Source organism: Microcebus murinus, chromosome 10 (assembly GCF_040939455.1).
Source record: "Microcebus murinus isolate Inina chromosome 10, M.murinus_Inina_mat1.0, whole genome shotgun sequence".
Taxonomy (NCBI): Eukaryota; Metazoa; Chordata; class Mammalia; order Primates; family Cheirogaleidae; genus Microcebus; species Microcebus murinus.
Genome location: NC_134113.1, coordinates 21867045 through 21887121, shown reverse-complemented (window position 1 = coordinate 21887121; position 20077 = coordinate 21867045). Strand labels below are relative to the sequence as shown.

Below are 20077 nucleotides of genomic sequence, written 5' to 3'. Positions count from 1 at the left end.
AGCTGCACTCCACTGTAGAAAAGAATTCATTTCAGAGTTAGACTGAAGCATTTCGTATATATATGAGGAGGCAAATGCCCTAGTTATTTGCAGTTGGTTCTCTGCTGTTAGCATGAGAATGATTCATCTTAATTCTTGGACTTGAAGCAAAGGTAGTTTTTAGTGGCAGAATTTGAGGAAAATAATTTTGTAAATCATTGGGTAATAAATGAATTGAAAATTCAGCTGTTTTCAGTGCTGAAAGAAAAGATCATTTTAGCACAATACCCATTAGATAGTCATTTCCAGGGTGGTTTGCTGCAGTCCTCTTTGGACTGTCCTGCTTCCTTGAACAGTGCAGAAGTTCACATTCCATCATGGGGTGGGCAGTGAGGGGCTCTGTACAGAGCCAGTCTGCTCCATAGGCCGATTTTATTACCCTGCAGTGCTCAAGGCAGACATTTAAACCATGCCAATTTTATTCAAGAAATAATCTTTCTAGGAGGTATGGAATGCTGTTCTCTTTGTGTCTGTGGAAATACAGTACAATGTGGAAAGTACTGTATGCCGAAAGATCAGAAATCATAGAAAAGTAGTCAGTCAACCTGGTTGTGTTAGAAGAATTGAGTGGTTGATTGGGAAAGTTTGGGTATTGGGATGGCAGCTTTGGTAACCACTATATATGAGGAGGTGTTTTTTCTTTTCTTTCTTTACAAAGGAGGATTTAAAACTCAAGGAATAGATATATAATACAGAAGAACAGGAGAGTATGCAGTTTGAAGGAATAGAGGTATTATCAGATAGGCTTTCCAGGAAAATTAAGATTCTCCTGCTTGAGGACTAAGTAACCAACTTCTCTATACCATTCACATAATGCCATGTCAGCTGAAGCGGCAGGCCTGCTTTTGGGAGCATTCATTTTGCTCTGAGTTCTCATCTTTGGATGAAAGTACTCCTTTACTGGTTATGAGGCAGTGTTTCATTTTTCAGAAACCTCTGCAGGGAAGAATTGTCTCTCTTAAACTTTTGAGTGTTATTTAAAGAATTTTCCTTGGTACATTAAAAAAATTTTTTCTACGTGATTCAGAATAGAGGAAAGCTGTTGATTTTTGTATATATATTAGCTAGCCATCTTACTGAACTCTTTCTAATGAGTTTTTCCATTTTGTTCTCTTGGCTTTTTCAGGGAGACATTTGCAAATGATGATTTTGGTTATTTTCTTTTGCTATTTATGCCTTTATTTCTTCTAATTCTGATGTGCATTTCTTTAAAAAATCAGAGTACTGCTTATATATTAAGTGTCACTGGAAATATGAGCATCTGTGATTGGGTTGCTTGTAAGAGTCTAGTAAAATAATCTTAGTATGTATATATTTAGAACCTTATAGGGACTTATTTAAAATGCATATATTTTAGGTGTTTGAATGACATCTATCAACATTTTTGGTGTTAGCTCTTGGACAAGAATTCTTTGTTTTTTTTTTAAGAAGTGTATGTATTAGGGCTTTTTTCTTTGTTCCTCCTATCATTAGTTACATGGAAAGAGTCAGTATTCTATCAATTTCTCTAGTCCTTTTGTTTTTTAGGAAGGTTTTCAAATATGTCCCAGATGATATATATATATTTTAAAACTAGAGAAGCTTGTGGGTAACTCATTAATGAATTATGTATCATGTTTGTGTAGATATGGAATGTCTCCAATGGTGAGCTTCTCCATTTGTGTGCTCCGATTACAGAAGAAGGAGCTACCACCCATGGAGGCTGGGTGGCTGACCTTTGTTTTTCTCCAGACAGCAAAATGCTTGTCTCTGCTGGAGGATATCTTAAGGTAAGAATTCCTCAAGGCCTGTGAAAGAAAAGAATGTCCTGTATCATACTTTCCAAGCTATTCTCACTTCCTGTTTCTCATTTGGGCTTCTTACAACCAAGGAGAGTAAAAGGGCAGTTACTGTTATCTCTGTTGTGTAGGGATGCAACTGAGGTCTGCAGGGCTGCTTTCCTCATATCTCTCGGAAGCTTTGGTGACAGTGTTAGGGGTGCTCTCAGTCCAGAGCTCTCATACTGACTTATACAGAACTTGGATGATCAGAATCACTAGCAAGTGGGGTATTTAACTTAATCCTGTTTTCCATGTTACTCATTGTTAACTATTTTGGTTGAATTTTTTTTAAAATGTATTTGTGAAATTTCCTTCCTTCAGTAATATTAATAATAGCAGCATATTGCTTTATAGTTTACAGAAGGCTTTACTTCTATCATCTCATTAACCAGCTTTGTGAGGCTTAAATTTTATTATCCTTGGTTTATAGATGAGGACATTGATTTTCATGGAGGTGGTGGCTTTCCTAAAATTATATGATTAGTAAATAGAAGAGCCAGTACTCAAACCCAGGTCTTCTTCTGCCTCAGTTTTGTCTAGAAGTTGGCTTATGCAAACTTACCAGTGACTATTGAGGTCAGGGATTGGGTGTGTTGTGGTGCTTCAGGGTCATTTTTTGGTGTTTGCTAAGATACTGCTATGCGGCACAAAGTTTAAGGCTTGATTCCTGCCTTCCGGCAGCTTACGGTTTATGGGGTAAGCAGATGGTAAACAAATAAAGTCCCTAAGTGTAGGAGGGACCTGGGACACATTTGCATGGGGATGGCGGAGGCACAAAGGAAAGGAGTGAACAGGCCTCCCTTAGGGAGTTAGCAGAGGCTTCATATGGAAGGGATGCTTGAGGTGAGTCTTCTGAATAGCGATTTACTTGTGAAAGAGGTAGAAGATAATACTATATATTGTACTGACCACTTGGACATTTTAAAACTTGTTTATTTAAAATGGATCCCCAATAAGATCTTGTGGTACTGTTGTTTCTTACTGAAAACATTCAGGTATAGATGATTCTGATTAATTGTCTGACATGTATAAATATTCAGAAATATTTGAATGAATGAAATTTTTGGTTATATGACACCCATGCAGTTGCAATTTTACTCACCATAAAAATATAGCTTATAAAAAAGATAACTTGGAGGACAGTTTTTAGCTTTATGAAAGGATGTACTCAAGGGTGCATATATACAATTAGATAGAAGGAATAAGTTTTGGCATTCAATAGTACAGTAGGGAAGTTATGGTTAACAGTAATTTATTGTATATTTCAAAATAGCTAGAAGAGAAGAATTGTTGTGTTCCCAAAACAATGAAAAGATAAATGTTTGAGATGATGGATATCCCATTACCCTCATTTGATCATTACATATTGTATACAGGTATTAAAATATGACATGTACCCTCAAGATTTGTACAACTATTATATCTCAATAAAATTTTTTTTAAAAACGACATACATTATGATCCCTTTACATGGTTGCATTCAAAACACAATTTTGTTTACAAAATGTTGCATTAACCTATACCTTTTTGGGCACACCTTCATTTAGTTGTTAGGGGATCCTGAGACATGACCACCACTTGTCCTCCTTTAATGTAAGATAAACTGGAACTCTTTCTCTGCTCTGAGGATGATGCTTAGAGGAAAGACATTGCCGTCTATGTGTTGGAAGCTGGGAGCTTTCAGCTGTATTAGCTGCTGAAAAACTTAACTGCTCAGCTTTGACACCAAGCTTCTGGAGACCATGTCATTTAATTCCCTGGGCCCCATAGAATGCTATCACATAATTGAGAGTCTGGCTTATAAGATGCTATAAAGATCAACAACCAGCTTTGCAGAGTTCTTGGAGAACCTTGAAATAAAGCAGCAGTATAGATACTCATACTGTAGAGGTTATGTCTTAAGGGCGAAAGAACCAATAGCCTGTATATTTAGTCTGTATATTTAAGTAACAGTCAGGCTGTTTTTTGCCTTCTGGTTTGATTACCAGCATAGTTATGGTGATTATGATATAGCCCAGCCTGCATCTACCCAGCATGTTAATGAGACTATCCAAAAGCACAGAGCAAATTAAAAGTAAAAAGGAACAGCTGCTGTAGTGTCCAAGAAAATAGGCCTTTTGAGCCTGTTTACTTTAGAATCCAAGCTGTATAAATTGAATGTCAGGAAGATAAAGTAGGTATCCAGTAGCTAAAAAGGTCTTAACTTTCAAAATTATTCCTATTAGTGAAAAAATAATTTAACTGTTTACCTGTGTTGTGTCACAGGGTAAATACTGTTAGAATGACAAGAAATTCACATTAATTCATACTCAGGAAGAGAAAAACTGATTTGAAGTATGGAATGCATGGTGATAAGTGGTGGTGTGCCATGACTTAGAGGCATCAGAGTATAATGGTCAGGAGAGTGGGCCTTGGGGCAGACTGCCTGAGTCCAAAGCCTGGCTCTGCCACTCATTAGCTTTGTGACCTTGTACAAGATTGTCTAACCTCTCTGTGCTTCAAGTTTCTTATCTCTGAAATGAGTGTGATAATAATACCTAGCTCTTACAGAGAGGTATACCTCCTTCCCCAACACATACACAGCTTCCCCCATTATCACTGTCTCCCACCAGAGATGGACATTTGTTACAATTGATGGACCTACTTTGACACACCATTATCACCCAAAGTCCATAATTTGTATTAGCATTCATTCTTGGTGCTGAATATTCTTTGGATTTGGACAAATCTGTAATGACATGATCAACTATTGCAGTACTATACAAAGTAGGTTCACTACCCTAAAATCCTCTGTATTAGCTGCTATTATAATATCATTGCTTTTTTAGTCCATATTCAAACCAGTAGCTGAAGTAGCATTTCCAAGTGGAATGGTCTGTTTTAATAGAGGGAAAGGAAATGGGAGCACTGGATTAGGAAGCCAGAAACTGTTTTGTCTCTGCCACCTGCTAGCAGTGTCCTCTTTGGTGACAAGACTTTTCTTTTCTGAGAATCTTAGTTTCCTTATTTGTAAAATGAGGTGGTTGGACTAGGTGATCTCTGATGGCATTAGAGACTGAAAACTGTGAGTCTTTTCTCTGGTAGAATGTGTCCTCTGCAATCTTGATTACATTGTTATTTTGCAAAGCAAACTTGTCAGTTCTAAAAAATCCCAAGTCAGTGCATGCCGCTTCAGTGAGTTTACCAAAGTCCATGGGGTACACCTTTACCAGTTATCATTACTCATAGTAAACATGAATAGTTGACCCTGTCACATGTGCAAGGCAGAATGCTAGGCCTACCATGGACACAAAGGTGAGTGACATTACTGTGTTCATAATAAATACTCAGAATCTTGATGTACCTGAGGGCTTTTCAAAATATGTTTCTGTGTATTGTCTGTTGCCCTCATTTTAGTTTTGATATACATGGGTAAGCTTTATCATCTCCATTTGGTACATGAATATAAATATTGTTGTAATCTCAGTGAATTCAATGATTGTGAAGGAAAGGAAGGACTTGGCTAGAGCACTTGCTACATTTGAGATGTTCCGTATTTACTTAGTAAATAAATATATAGACTGTTTTATAAAGAAGCTTGACTCACTCCTGGTGAAGGGGAAGAGTCAATGGAGAGAACATTCTGTCCTACAGCTTCTATTATGATGGTCCAGGTCTCTGTCAGAACACAGTCCAGGTCTGCAAAGGGGCATTTGAGTGAAGAGGGGCAATTTTCTGTCCATTCCACTGAGAAGGACATGCAGGCAGGAGAGTTCAGTCCAGTCACTGCTGTAATGGAATCTGGGTGGCTTCGTGCCTGCAGCTCTCAAGCAGCACACTTTGCAGTGGAGTAAGGTGTAGGCGTAGCTGTGAGGCCATTGCCAGGTTCATCAGGAAAGGCTGATAGGGTTGATAATGCAGTTTATTCAACATTAAACCCTGGACTTCTTTCCTGCTGTTTGCTTGAGTTTGGGAGTGAGGAGGAGATAGGGCAAAGGATCTGGTTGGCACTACAGATTGTCACGCAGAGTAATTACCAGTCTAATGAGAATTTTATTTTTCTTTGAACAGTGGTGGAATGTTGTCACCGGGGAATCCTCACAGACCTTCTACACAAATGGAACCAATCTTAAGAAAATACATGTATCCACTGATTTCAAAACATTTGTGACTGTCGATAATCTTGGTATTTTATATATTTTACAGATTTTAGAGTAAAATAGTTAAGCATTAATGTAAGTTGAACTCTTTTTAATTTTGAATTGGAAAAAAATTTTAGTGACCCTCTCTCTGTATAGCAACTTTTTATAAAGCTGTGAATTGTTTTGCAGTATTGCATTAATTATAGGAGTGTTTGTGGTTGAATGAATAATATTAATGTAGCTTTTTCCCAAATGAACACACCTTTAATCGTGTTTTTCATAATCATCATCATTATTAACAGTTTGTCCTTAAGATGCAAATGAAAATGTAAATACGTACCTTGTTAAACTGTTGGTAAAATTCTCTAGATGCATTCAAATTGGTTGACATAATTAATGAGAAGAATTTGAAGGAAATCTATATTTTAATACTGCCATCATGTAGGCTGGACCTCAGGGTAGCAGTGGCCTGCTTTGTGAACCACACTTACCCCACAGGGGTATAGTTCTCCCAAATACAATCTTGGAGTTTACTTGTACTCTTTTTATTTGCTTTATAAATATTATGTCTGTGGGCACAATCTGCAACATATTCTTTAATTGACTCAAGTGAGTCTTGTATTTCAACAGTTCTTTCTATGAAGCAAAAATTATGAGTTGCAGAGAGTACATTGTGTGGGTCCGCCTTTCTCTGCTGCCGCTGATGGCAGCCCTGTGCTATCACGGGGCTGCAGTTGTAGGAATCAGAGTGGGGCACTATTCTGCTGTCTCTGGTTTCTTATATACCAGACTTCTTACTTGACTGAACTTGACCTTTCTTAATCCTCTCTTTTTTTCTTTTTTTAAAAGCAGTTGCTCCACAGCTGAGTGTTAGTAAATTGGAATAATTGGAGAGGAAGGGATCACTTTTAATCATATATTTTAGTAATATTTTTCTAAGAAATGTGAAATAATAAACATAATTTCCTTCTAATTCTATTTATTTTTGGATGAATGGCATTGTCAATGCTATTCTCTTTGTAGATTTAAGAGAATTCTTTATGGTTTCTATGCAGTTCCAGAAGAGTCATTGTGCCTCTGGAAGATGTCAGCTTTAACCTCCAACCACCTTGTCTTCCTTCCCCTTCTCTCTCCTCCTTGCCTCCCAGTACTTTCTTCTTTTCTCCCATCCTTTCCCTTTCTCTTCCCTCCAAAGTTAATCAGGAAGGGTAGTTCTTGACAGGGGAAAAACTCATCAGCATCAATAACTAGCTATCTGTGACCTCCTGATTAGGAACTTTAATTGAAGCTTAAATCTAAACATTTTCCCTGAAATATATTATTAAGGGCAGTAGAGATAGAGTAATAATAGATATGGTTCCCATATAAAAAATAAGCAAAATTTGAAGATTTTTATTTCTGTAATAGGAACTAAATAAATTATTAATATTAATAGTAGATAATTGATGAGCTTGTTTTTATTGTTGGTGAATATTAGATGTGTTGTGGGTAGAGCAAATAGACCATTCAGATGTATTTTAGATTAGATATTCCTATTCAGCATTTGATGGAACCATAAATACAGTGAATAAAATCTTTTACATAGTTAAGGAGGTTTTTTGTTTTTTGTTTTTAAATGATGGGTTGAGGAACTAGTTTACAGGCTTTACTGTGATTTAAGCAAACGTGATAAGTGAAAATATTAATTTTATACAAAGAAATTTCTGTAAATTATATGTTCTGCTTAGAATAGCCAAGTCATAATTTTATTTGCCATTCAGTGTGGCCTCATCTGTAGTTCAGAGTATAAAGTATTAACTTTTGGAATGAAAAGCCACTGGCTGTTACAGTATCACAATAAACATGGGCTTTTAGATTAGCCCTTGTCTTAAAAAGAAGTAAAAGAAAAACAGAAAGAAAAGTAACATGAAAGAAGAGCCACCTAATATTAACAGAGCTGCAAATTTCACAGCAGCTCACATGGTCGGTCAAAAGGATTGTTTTGTAGCTTGCAGGTGAGCTTTTTAAAGCACTTTCCCGTGCTGTATTTTTTTGTATTAGAAATTACATTGGACTTTGTATATATAAAGATTTTTTACATTGTAATGTCTCTTGTGTGTTTTGAAAACTGTTTTGTATTTGATACAGCTTACATGATCTTTTTTTGCCTTGGTGTGCATTTTAAAACATGAATTTCAAACAATTTTATAAAAATAAAATTTCTAAACTTTTTTTGAAAAACATTTTTGGATTCTGTCAGACTCCTTGTTTGTCATTTATCTGTTGATTAGAAGATTGATGTGAAAGATTCAAGCTAAATCCATCAAGCTTTCTATCTGTGCTGTATCAGCTAAGGGTAAATGCAATTGTATCAGAATTTTCTGAGTGTCTCCTCAGTGTGATGGTTGCTGCCCGGTGTGGCTGGCATGGAGAAGATCCTGTAAAAAAGAGAATTCATTTATTTATTTTTTCATTCATTTGTTCAATAAATATTTATTGAGATCTGCTCTGTGCACGCCACTGTTGTAGGTATTGGGGATACAGGAGGGAGCAAAACAAAGTCCTTGGCCTACTGCACTTGGGGGCCAGGGAGAAGCATAGGTGTGTGTAAATCGGGGGGTTGGGGGGGAGAGGTTCATTCAGAAGGTGACACTTGAGTACAGACCTGAAGGATGTGAGGGAGTGAGCTAATGAATCTATCTGGAAACCATTACGAAATGAGGGTACAGCAAGCACAAAGACTCTGGAGTGTGACAGGCTGCTGTATCCTGGGACTGCAAGGAGGCTGGCATGGGTAGAGAAGAGTGAGCGTGGGGAGTGTCACCAGAGAGGTGGGCGAAGGGAATTGGGTTAGCACTGTGGACTGCCTCTCAGGCCACAGTGAGGACTCTGGCTTTATCTCTGAGATGGGAGCCAGGGTAGGAGTTTGAGCAGTGGTGTGATCTGATGTCAGCTTTAACTTAATCACCCAGGAATGGGACTCAACTGGGAATCAATTGAAAAGGGGACCGATGAGAAGCTTTTGTAATAGTCTGGGCAAAACAAGAGGGCAGCAGCAGTAGAGGTTGTGACAAGCTGGATTCGGGATATATTTTGAAGATAAGAGTTAATAGGATTTGCTGATGGATTGGATAAAGGTGAGAGAGGCAAGACAAGAATGATGCCAAGGTTTGGGCCCGAGCCAGTGCAAGAGCAGAGTTGCTATCAGCTGAGATGAAGAAGATTATGAAAGAAGCACGTGTTCAGATGCAGAAAGCTTAGGATGCCCATTAGACATCCAAGTGGGGATGTAGAGTCTAGAGTCCATGGATGAAAGAGTCTAGAGTTCATGGGAAAAGGCCATGCTGGAGATAGAGATCAGAGTCACCAGTGAGTTGATGGTATTTGAAACCACAGGACTGGATGAAATCAGCAGTGAAGCAGGTGTAGATAGAAAAGACAGGAGGCCTCAAGACTGGTCCAGGGCAGTCTGGAGGTTAGTGGTTTGAGGAACCAGCACAGGAGACTGAAGAGGACCAGCAAAGACTAAAAATGACAGTTTAGCGTGGGGAGTGTGTGTAGCCGATGTGAGTTCCTTAATGTCGTCTTGGGCAGATTCCTTTATCAGTTTGTCCACCCCCCATCTGTCCTGCATACCATGAGCATCTACATGTACCAAGCGCTGTTTTAAGCAGTAGACAAAACAATAAGTAAATATGTTTTAGCTGTTAGGAGAATATGGGGTCAGCAGGTAATAAGAAAATAAGCTGATAGCAGCAGTTGTCTTATCTGTGAAATGAGAGTCTGTCCCTTCCTCAGGGTTGTTGTGGGATTTAATGAGATATTCTTATCTCACTGCCTGAACCCAGACAGTGCTCAGCGATCCATGGTGTCATTTGGGCTCCCTCATCTTTGCCTGGCAACAGCCCCAACTGCCATCTCTGCCTCTAGCCGTGCCACTCTGCGCGATCCTTCCGGAGTGCTCATCTGAATCATGTTTAACGTCTGTTTAAACTTTAACCGTGTTTACACTTCTCTGTTTCAAACCCTGGACTTGCTCTGTGTTTGCTTCTGCAGCCTTGTATGCGCGATTCTTCTGCACTGCCCCTCTACCCTCAGTTTTCTTCCCCTGCCAAACTCCTTACCCTTCGCATATTCTTTCAGACCACCCTCAAGGGCGGAGGGTCTGGCCGCCCCTCCCCTGGTGCTCTCTTGTGTCTTGGAATTGCTTGTTTACTTATGGGATCCCCAGTAGATCCTAAGCTCCTTGGAAGCTGGATCTGCGCCAGAGTCTCATGTGTGGGCCTGACACGTGGTTACACCTCAGGAAACATTTGTTGGGTGACTGAATTCCCGTGTGCATTCTGTGTTCTCCATGTCCATGGAGATACTATGAGGCTGTCAGGTGAAGGGGTAGCATATCACCAGCATTTTCTCTACCTTCCCGTTTTAGTTTGGCATTTTACTGTGAAAAGCATCATTAGGGAAAAGTAAAACTTTGCTTGGATAAAAGAGGTTTGCTGCCAAATTATATGAAATGAATAAACACATCCCTGGAATGTTTCAGTCAGCAAGTTTGTCTATTCAGCAAACGTTTTATATTATTATGATTTACTTACTGACCTTTATAGAAGGAGAAAATGATTTTGTCATAATTCTTAGTCTCTGAAGATTGTCACTAGAACAGAGTCTTTGCTCATAATTCCTCCCCTTAGGACTACAGATATACTATACAGTTATTAAAATGCCTGCATTAGATCATCAGCTGCTCTTGGGCTATGAGTTTAACCATAGAAAAATTATTGTGTATGTTCACATGGAAGGGGCAGAAGAAGTGGGTCAGACATCAGCCCCTCAGAGACCAGGCCTTTGTAGTCGTTTGGCATCAATAATGACTTGCTCCCGACTTAGATGAAGTTGTAAGAAGACCAGAACTTGGGAAATTTTCATTTCAATTATGATTCAGAATGAGTTGCCGGTGTTCATTGTAAATTCATTTATGAGGTCAGGCCCTCAGAACTGGGAATACTGCTTATCATATGGAAATGAATAGAAAATCTGCCTCTGTAATTTCCCATAACCCAGGGCTAGAATATGTAAGTAGAGAGGGCATTCGAGGCCTGCATTTGGGGCCGGTGGTTCTGAGTAACTGATCAAACTGGAAAATACTTAAGCAGGTACGTGGAGATGACTCCTGCTTAGTACCAAGGTGGCTGTTCTGAGGAGTGGGAGCAAACGTCCACATTCATGCATTCAAATACTTGTTGCCTGTCCACTCTAGGCACTGCCCGGCCCTCATTTTGTCTTCACAGTAGTTGAGTGGATTCATCTCCAGTTTTTAGAGGAAGAACCAAATCCCAGACAGCTAATCCGTGACAATGCTGGGGCTAGAATCCAAATGTGTTTTCTTTATAGAAAGGCCCAGACCCACTGGGCTGTAAGTCGAGTGTCAGTTACAATTGGAAGTAGAATACTCCTGGGATTAGTGGCAAATGAACTCTAGTCCAGGAGTCACGAGGCTTGGGTTTTAGCAGCTGGGGAAGATCATTCATTAGCTTATGTGATGAGTTTGGAGCTGATCTCATTTCTAATTCACTTTGAATTAGCAGTGATTCTGAACTCATCACCTTGAGTTTATTGCCCTATTCTCTGTCAATTAACTTTCTGAGACATAACAAATCCTTTTTAGAAGGAAGGAAGGGGAGCTACTTTTTGAAGGCCTTTTATGTGCCAAGCCCTGGGCCAGGCATCTCCTATACATTATTTAATTGAATCCACACAACATTGCTGCAAGGTGTTATCTCTCTTTTGTAGGTGTGGAAACAGGTGCAGAAAGGTTAAGTCACTGGGGTGCCACAGCCAAGTGGCGGGGCTGGGTTTTCAGTCCATGGCAATCTGCACTTCTGGGTAACACTGCCTGTACCTCGCCACTGATCCCCTGGGCTGTAGGATCCAGGAGCATCATCTCAGCTCTGCATTTCACTCATTCATTACTCATTTCACACATTCACTTCATGCATGATGATGCCTGCGTCGGTACTGAGCTCTCAGAGAAGACGCCAGACGCTGTCTCTGCTCCTGAGGAGCTTCTACTTTTGGTGTCTGATTAACCCATCTCTGTGCCTACAGATTGCTCTTTGGAAAAAGCAGCTGGGGCCATTCTGATGGGAGCCAGTGGATGGCAGAGGTCAGGGGATGCATTGGATTTGCCAGCACTTAGGGCCACTGCCCGAGCTGCTCTCAATTCCTAGCTGATGCAAGCACTGAGCAGGGAAGGTGGCAGCCCTACTGTTGCCTTCCCCTTTGCAGGAGCTTGTTTCTACTTTGCTGCACCTAGAAATACATGGAGCATTTAAAAGCCTCCCCAAACCTATTCCCCACCCAGACTAATTAATTCAGAATTTCTGGGAGATGGGACCCAGACAGCAGTATTTTCTAAAGTTCCCCAGGTGATTCCAGTGTGCAGCAGAGGTTGAGAACTGGCACCCTATGCACTGGTCCCTGATGCCTGTGGATGCAGCAAGTCCCTTTACACCTGCTCTGCCCAAGCAAAACATTCTCAGGAGTGTGCTGGGCAGCACGCGTTTGGTGTGCGTATTAACACAGCTGTGGGATCTGTCCTGCTCAGATTTGGTAGTTAATTTATAGAGCAACTCTGCCAGAATTACCACCAATTCCTGCTATAGGCAGGATCTTCCCTGTTCAAATGTCTCACGTGTGCATGCTTGTGTTTGCCTTTTACCTATCGCTGTGATGATCCCCATTGGGTAGACACTGCTTGTGACTACCCCCAAATCAAGCCTTCCTCTTTTCCTCACTAACAACCCCTGTAATGTTGGGGGCTGCACTGTGCTCAGATAAAACTAATACCAGCAGCCACATTGCCCAACCTCCTAGCTAGCAGTGGCCAAATGAGTCATAATCAGAAGTTGTGGGGTGGAGCTTCCAGAAAGCTTTATAAAGGTTGCCTTACTCAGTTCAGCAACCCTGCCATCCTTTCTCCTGCCTGGAATGCGAGTGTGCTGGAGGAGGCTCCAGCAGCCATTTTGTGATGATAAGGTGATCTTGAGGCTAGAAGCCACATGCTAAGGATGGCAAAATAGAAATATAGAAGGATCTTGGGATTGTGATGATATCCTAGAGCTACCATTCCAACCCTGTACTGCCTATCTGTGAAATTCATGTGACATAAGGGAAAATTCAACCCCTCCCTTGTTTAAGACATTGTTATTTCTTATCTTTTTTTATTAGTCACTGAATTTAATTCCTGATACTCCCGTAAACCAACTTGGTATATAACAGCAGTTCAACAAATGTCACTGACCCCTGAATCTCTGCCTTCTCCACCCACTCACCCCAGCCACAAACACAGTTCTTCTGATGGGTAACTGGACAGACATACATCTGTGAGGCCGTTGAAACTTTGTAAAATCTCAGAAAATCATAAAGTAACTTCAAGAGTTCACAAATAAGTGATGCATGGACCACAGTCAACCCACAGATGAGTTTTGTTTGGCTCACACTTATTTTTTAACTTCTTGCCAACATTTCAAAACCTAGTGAGTTTGCGTAAAAACCCACATTTCTGGCAGGGTGCAGTAGCTCATGCCTGTAATCCTAGCACTTCAGGAGGCCGAGGCCAGAGGATTGCTTGAGGAGTTTGAGACCAGCCTAAGAAACATATAATGAGACCCCCCCTCCCATCTCTACAAAAACTAGAAAAATTAGCCTGATGTGGTGGCATGTGCCTATAGTCCCAGGGGGCTGAGACAGGAGGATCGCTTGAGCCCAGGAGTCTGAGGCTGCAGTGAGTTATGATGACACCACTGCATTCCAGCCTAGGTGACAGAGTGAGACCTTGTCTCAAAAAAAAAAAAAAAAAAAAAAATTAGATTTCTTAGAGAACTCTGTCGACCCAGGGTATTTATTTCTGTCTGCCGACAGGCAGCTCACAGTCAGCAACAGCTGCCCCCGACATGAGGCACAGCCCCCAGCCTGCTCACAGCACCTGTGCGGCCCTAACAGCATCTGAGTTTGCAACCTTCCCCTCTCCCCACAAACCCACACCTAGAAGTGGCCTTCTCCGACGCAATTCCTAATTCCCTGGGACCTTTCTGCTTTCCCAGTCTCCCCTGACTCAACACTTCACACGTTGGGATTTTTTTTTTTTTTCCTTGCAGAAAAGTGAGCCTGCATTTTTGAAACTCAGAGAAATCAGCCTCTCAAATGTCAGAAAACAGCTGATGTTGCCTCTTCCTTGGGGGCCTCTTGACTTCCCTCACCATGTGTCTTATTGCCACTTGTGAGGGAGAGCTGCAGGCGGTAGCAGGCTCCCCGGGGAGCAGGTGTTGGGAGGCTTGATTGAGGCTCTGAGACATCCAGAGGACAATTAAGTTGGCTACTGAATATGGATGGCTCTGAACAGTTTTTATTGCCATGTTGTGAGCAGACTTTGGTTGTAAAAGCAGACTCCATCTCAGCTTGCTCTTACTGTGGCAAAGAGTCATAACTTGGAGATTTCCTAAATGGCAGGACTCGGGACATGCATATCAGCTCAGCTGTGCTGATGAAGTCTGTCATCTGACACCCACACTCCTCTGCTGTCTGAACCCAGCAAGGACCCCTGGTCCTGACAGCTGCCACCTTCTGCTTATATGACCCCACTGGAGGTGATAAATGGAGGACCTCTTATTTCAGCCTAACGTATGAGTCTTTTTTTTTTTTTTTTTGAGTCAGAGTCTCAGTCTGTTGCCCAGACTAGAGTGCCGTGGCGTCAGCCTAGCTCATAGCAATCTCAAACTCCTGGGCTCAAGCAATCCTCCTGCCTCAGCCTCCCAGGTAGCTGGGACTACAGGCATGCACCACCATGCCAGGCTAAATTTTTTGTATATATATTTTTAGTTGGTCAATTAATTTCTTTCTACTTTTAGTAGAGACGGGGGTCTTGTTCTTGCTCAGGCTGATTTCGAACTCCTGACCTTGAGTGATCCACCTGCCTCGGCCTCCCAGAGTGCTAGGATTACAGGCGTGAGCCACCATGCCTGGCCTAACATATGAGTCTTTATAGCACTGGTCATTAACTGCTCTTGAAAAGTTAGATGCCCCTGCAGCTTTTACAAACACAGGTCTCTAAGGTTTTGGAGAGAAAAACAAAAATTGTTTTGATAACAAATAATGTGTAGCTAGGATTCTTTCTGAGTTGCACACTGAGTATAATATGTTGGGTCTGGAACAATCATCTTTGCAGAAGCAATGTCTAAGGAAAGTGGTGCCACGTGGAACCCAGAGTTCTCAATAAGTAGACAGGCTTGAGCTGAAGACAGGAAACAGTTAAGTGGAATTGGCATGTCCCAGGTTGGTGCCAAGGTTCTAGGGTTCATTTAACCACAAAAATAAGTTCTAGCTCAGGGGTACTAAAAGCATCACACAGTACGCAGGATGGTGATTGGCCAACAGGCCTGAGCAAGTTCCCAGCATGCTCCCTGCCTGCTTTGGAACTGGTTTCCGTGGGAAGCAGGACTCTGTCGCCGAGGCAGGCAGATGCTTGGGTCCATCTGCCTAGAGGCAAGACAGCAGTGACTGGGTGTGGAGCTGGCTGGGTGTTGGGGGGGACAGGCACAGAGTGTGGGGTGGCCAGTGCGGCCTTGCTGCAGGTACACTCTGTGCTGGCCTGTGTTGGCTGGTTACCCCATTTCATTTCGAGAAAATGTGTTTATAACTGTCAGATTGCTTACTTTTATAGGAAACATATTCAGTGAATAGCCTATGTAAAAAGAGAACTTAACAGTTTAGGATCTTACAAAAAAAAGGCTTGTTCCATGTAGATTTCTGAACGTGGACATTATATTCCAGTTCTCTGAGGGGCCAGACCACGTATCAAATTTTCATTTCGTTTCAGAAATAGATTTAGGAGCAGTGTTACTTTGAGCCCAAATGTGAATTTGTATTGATTTTTGAGAATCTGCCCACGTGTTCTTTATCTGAGCCTGTCTTCCGCCCCATCTCATCCAAACATTATATGTATCAGCAATATGCCCAAGTAGTCCAACTTGAGAAAATCTGGTATGTCTTGAGAAAAATCACTTCCATGACTTATTAATGAACTAACCAGGCATAATTTTCATAGGGTTCATCCGCCCAAATTTATCATAGAATACAATTTAATAAGAAAAAAATAAATGGAGTAATTGAATTCAAGTCCTTTTTTGAATAATGTTAGTATTCAAAGGGTCCCTCCCCCACCCCCTCACGGTTATTGCAGCGAACCGTGTGGCAGATTTTTCCTTCAAGAAAATTAGCTGCAGATCCCTTCTTCAATGCATGGGCTGGCTCTCTTCTGTCTGCCCCTTGGCCCCCTCCGTCCTCTCCTCTGCCTTGCTCTGGTCTGTGGGGCTGCCCTGCGTGGACCCTCCGGCCTCCAGTGGGTTCAGGCAGTGCAGGGTGGGGTGTGGAGAGTGAGATCAGGGCGATTGAATCCCCAGCTCCTCTCTCGGAGGGTCCCTGAAGCTGGCTGTGTCCTTCCCCTGGCGGGTAGCCCCTCCAAACAGCCTTTCTCATCCCCCCTCAGGCTACCCCGACATACTATCCCCCCTCTGGCTTCCCTGCATGCTGCCCACACCTCTGCAAGTCATCTATTTATGAAATTCTTAAATTATCCCAATCGGAGTGAGCCATGTGCTTCATGCTGGGACCATTACTGATACAAGCATAGTCCACATTTGACCCACAGAGAGAATAAATAAGAGGATTGCTGACCTCTTGGTAGTCAACAAAGAAAAAAGGCAGTCAGACTAGCCCAGGCAAAGCATTACTATCAGAAACCCCCAGCCCAAACCTTCCTTCAAGGAAGCCTGCCCTTCTCAGGGTGAATCTCACCCTGTCTCAGGCTGGGTTTAGCTCCTTGGGGTTGAAAGCTCCCAGGCCTCTGCATGTCAGGCCGGGAGCAGCCCGAGATCGCTTGCCCGTGGGATTCTGAGGGTAGCAGACTTGGATGGAGCAGCGTGGATATCTCCCGAAGGTCACCAAATACAGTGACCGCAGAACCCTGCTGGCTCTAACGTGGCCCCATACCACGCGCCTGGCAGCAGGCACTCGCGTTTTAGGGAAAATGAAAGGGCTGATGACCGTGTAATGTTTTTCCAAAATACCACCTATCTTGTGCAATAAAAGTGATCCAGTTTGGTGGTCCTTTCTCTTTTTAGTTCCTACTTTGGCAATTCCTTCTTATAATCCATTTTAATATTTAAACAAAGACAATGGGGGATTTGGGCTGAAATTCAAGTTTCAGAGGCCAGTGTCTCTTTCTCAGACTGATAGAACTTGGAAATGAGCAAATTTTCTCAACAATTTTGCCAATTAAAAAAGTCCCTTTAGCTGTGGGTGTTGAGAAGTCTGGGCCTTTGGATCTTTTCCTAAATGGGGGTGGGGAGGTGCTCACAGAACGATGCCAAGCACCAGTGGCTGTACAACTTCTGTTTTATTTTTGTGTGCTTTTTTATAGGATATAAATAATGACAAAAATTACAAAATTTATAACTGGAAGCTCAAGCTTATTTACACATATGCTTCTGTTTCAGCAAAGCTCCTATTTACTTTGCTCCTATACAGTTTCCTTTTGGTACCATATTTTAGTGTTATTTTACTCTCAATTTACTACATACATATCAACAGTGAATAGGCAAAATATATACAAGGAACTGTTCAGTTCAAGTAATTTAATATTGTATTAAAATTCTTCAACACTGAACTAAAACCATATACATTTGTCAGTTTGAAATAAAATTTAGTTATTCTTCTTCAAAACTCACCAACTGATGAATATAACTGATAATTTCAGGTTTAAAATAATATCAGTTAATAAAAAAACATTAAGACAATTCCACAATTTATCAATATCGCTATAATGAACTTCAAAATGATTCACAATATGATTGGTTAGAACAATATACATTAAAATGTTATTTTTTTCTATAATGATATTGGTACTGTTTATATAATTTGATTCTACATAAATATACATTATGGTATCATACAAATACTCCACAGAGACATTAAAAAATTAAAATACCTTAAAGAAATGTAAGTAAATTTTATTTAATCAAATAGTAAGCAAACTTTTTTTTTCATTTGTTTCAAGAAAAGTTTTATTACTTTGGAATTTCTTCTTTTTTTTTTTTGTATTTATTTTTTCTAGAAAAAGAATTTTTGCAATAGAATTTTATTAACACCTTTCTCAAACAAGGTTTCCATGACAGAAATCTTGACAGCAGGAGCCCTAGATTATTTATTTTTTTAAACATGTTATTTAAAACACTGTGAAGATTAAAAAAAAATCTCTGCAGGCTGAAGGCTGCATCAGCACTTTTCGGTTCTCCTGCTCTGATGAGCATTCATCAGTGTTTTGCTACAACCCAGCCAGTCCTCTTGGTAGTAGCAGTAGAAATTTAGTTATTTGAAATGAAACCAGAAACATCCCTCACAACTAACCTAGTTTTCTTATCAATGCATTAATGAAACATTCTTTTAATAAAAATATTTAATACAAGACACGTTTTTCTGTGCATAATAAATTCCTCTGTTTTAAATCATTCTTGAATTTCGAACCGATCATTATTAGGTTTAAAGGTTTTCTTTATCTGACATAGGTGATTACATATAAAATCCACAAATATAGAAATTGGGAAACAGAACTTCCTGGCAATCATGGGGGTTTGTTTTAGTCCTTTTGCATTAAACGATACTCGGTGGTGGTAGAATAATGATTACACAGGTGCTTTTGGGTGTTCTGTTCTGAGTTTACCTTTTAAAACTGCTCGAGAGTGAAAACCCAATGCAAGATTCGTATGCTTTTAGGCAGCATTAGAGATCTCCCTTACTGTTTTTTTTGTTTTGTTTTGTTTTGCTTTTTAAAGAAAAGGTATCACCCCCCAGCAAAGCGAAGCGAGCGAGGGGCGGAGTCGCTAGAAATACCTGGGGAGCGGAGGGAGGGCAGCTGGAGCTCGGGGAACCCGGCTCCACTCACGCCTCTCGGGGCTGCGGCTGGAAAGTCTGGCGTTTCCCGTCACTGGTGCGGAAGGAACTTCCCAGGAAGGGCCGGCGGCCTTTCGCCCGCGGCAAGGCCACGCAAACAGAGCAGTCTTCCTCCTGGCGGGGCGGACGCGGAGGCGCGAAGGAAAGCCTGCTCCGGGACCGCTCGGCGAGCAAGGCACCGCGAGGACAGGAGGCCGGCGGCTATCAGAAAATCGTGGTCTCATACTTGGTATTAATTCCCCTCTTCGCTTCCTGTCCCGGCTCCACAATCCACGGCAGATTGGCCAGAGTCTTTTGCTCAGATGGGTCGATCTGCTTTAAAACAGAAAGGCTGATGCCTGTTATGCGGTCGCTGCGCGGGGGCGCCGCTCGCCGCCCGCGCCGGGACCCGCACGCCGGCCGGGGCGGGCCGCGCTCGCTCGCTCGCTCGCTCTGTGGACGCGCTCTGCCGCGGTGCGCGGGCCCTCCGCAGGGTGCCCGCAGGGGGAGGGGCAAGGAGACACAGCCCTTGCCCTCGAGGGTGCACAGAAGGGGAGGCAGGTGTCAGCACTGTCTGAGAACTGATCTATGGGGGGGTGGGGGGGAAGAGCCGGGAGGGCTTCTTGGAGGAGGTGAATCAGGCCATGCCGCTCCCGGCTCTCACCCTCCAGTGGAGTCCTCACCACGCCTCACGCCCTGATGTCATTCAGGTCCCGGTCCCTGTCATTCAGGTCACTTCTGGAGGCCTTACCTGTTTACTCCTACAGATTAGCAACGCAACTCCTCTGCTCTCCTCTATGCTTTCTTCTTCGCCGTGTTTATTGCCATGGATGTCATATCATACTTATTTCTTCATCCTCCACTACAGTGTACGTTCATGAAGGCACGATTTTATGTTTTGTTCACTGCCATTTCCCCCAAACTTAGGAAACTTCCTGGCAACCCCATAAATAGTAAGCGCACAATAAATTCGTGTTGGTTAAATGTTATTACTAAAAGAACGAGAGGAATATTTAACTGGAGAGTGGAAGGACCAGCAAGCATTTGCCTGGCGAAGGAGGGCGGCATTGGAGGTAGAGGGACCAGCATGTGCAAAGTCCCTGCACCGCCAACGCAGAAGAATGAAGCTGG

General features: G+C 41.9%; 2 protein-coding genes across 22 annotated transcripts in view; one reads left to right on the top strand and one right to left on the bottom strand.

Moving 5' to 3' along the window:
• APAF1 (apoptotic peptidase activating factor 1) overlaps positions 1–8200 on the top strand; it is a 73643-nt gene extending 65443 nt beyond the window's left edge. For both annotated transcript variants that reach the window (XM_076007871.1, XM_076007870.1), the window contains exons 26-27: positions 1665–1808; positions 5910–8200. In XM_076007871.1, coding sequence (XP_075863986.1) covers positions 1665–1808; positions 5910–6056 — 291 coding nt within the window. In that variant the 3' untranslated portion in view covers positions 6057–8200. The remainder of the gene's footprint in view (positions 1–1664; positions 1809–5909) is intronic.
• A 63-nt stretch (positions 8201–8263) lies between these two features.
• Positions 8264–20077, bottom strand: part of ANKS1B (ankyrin repeat and sterile alpha motif domain containing 1B) — a 1022908-nt gene continuing 1011094 nt past the window's right edge. For 4 of the 20 annotated variants that reach the window (XM_076007869.1, XM_076007863.1, XM_012787615.2 and 1 more), the window contains one exon: positions 16520–19282. In XM_076007869.1, coding sequence (XP_075863984.1) covers positions 19172–19282 — 111 coding nt within the window. In that variant the 3' untranslated portion in view covers positions 16520–19171. Of the gene's footprint in view, positions 8398–16518; positions 19299–20077 lie in introns of those variants that run through there. The other 16 variants (XM_012787601.3, XM_012787604.3, XM_020287902.2 and 13 more) reach the window with 10 other exon arrangements.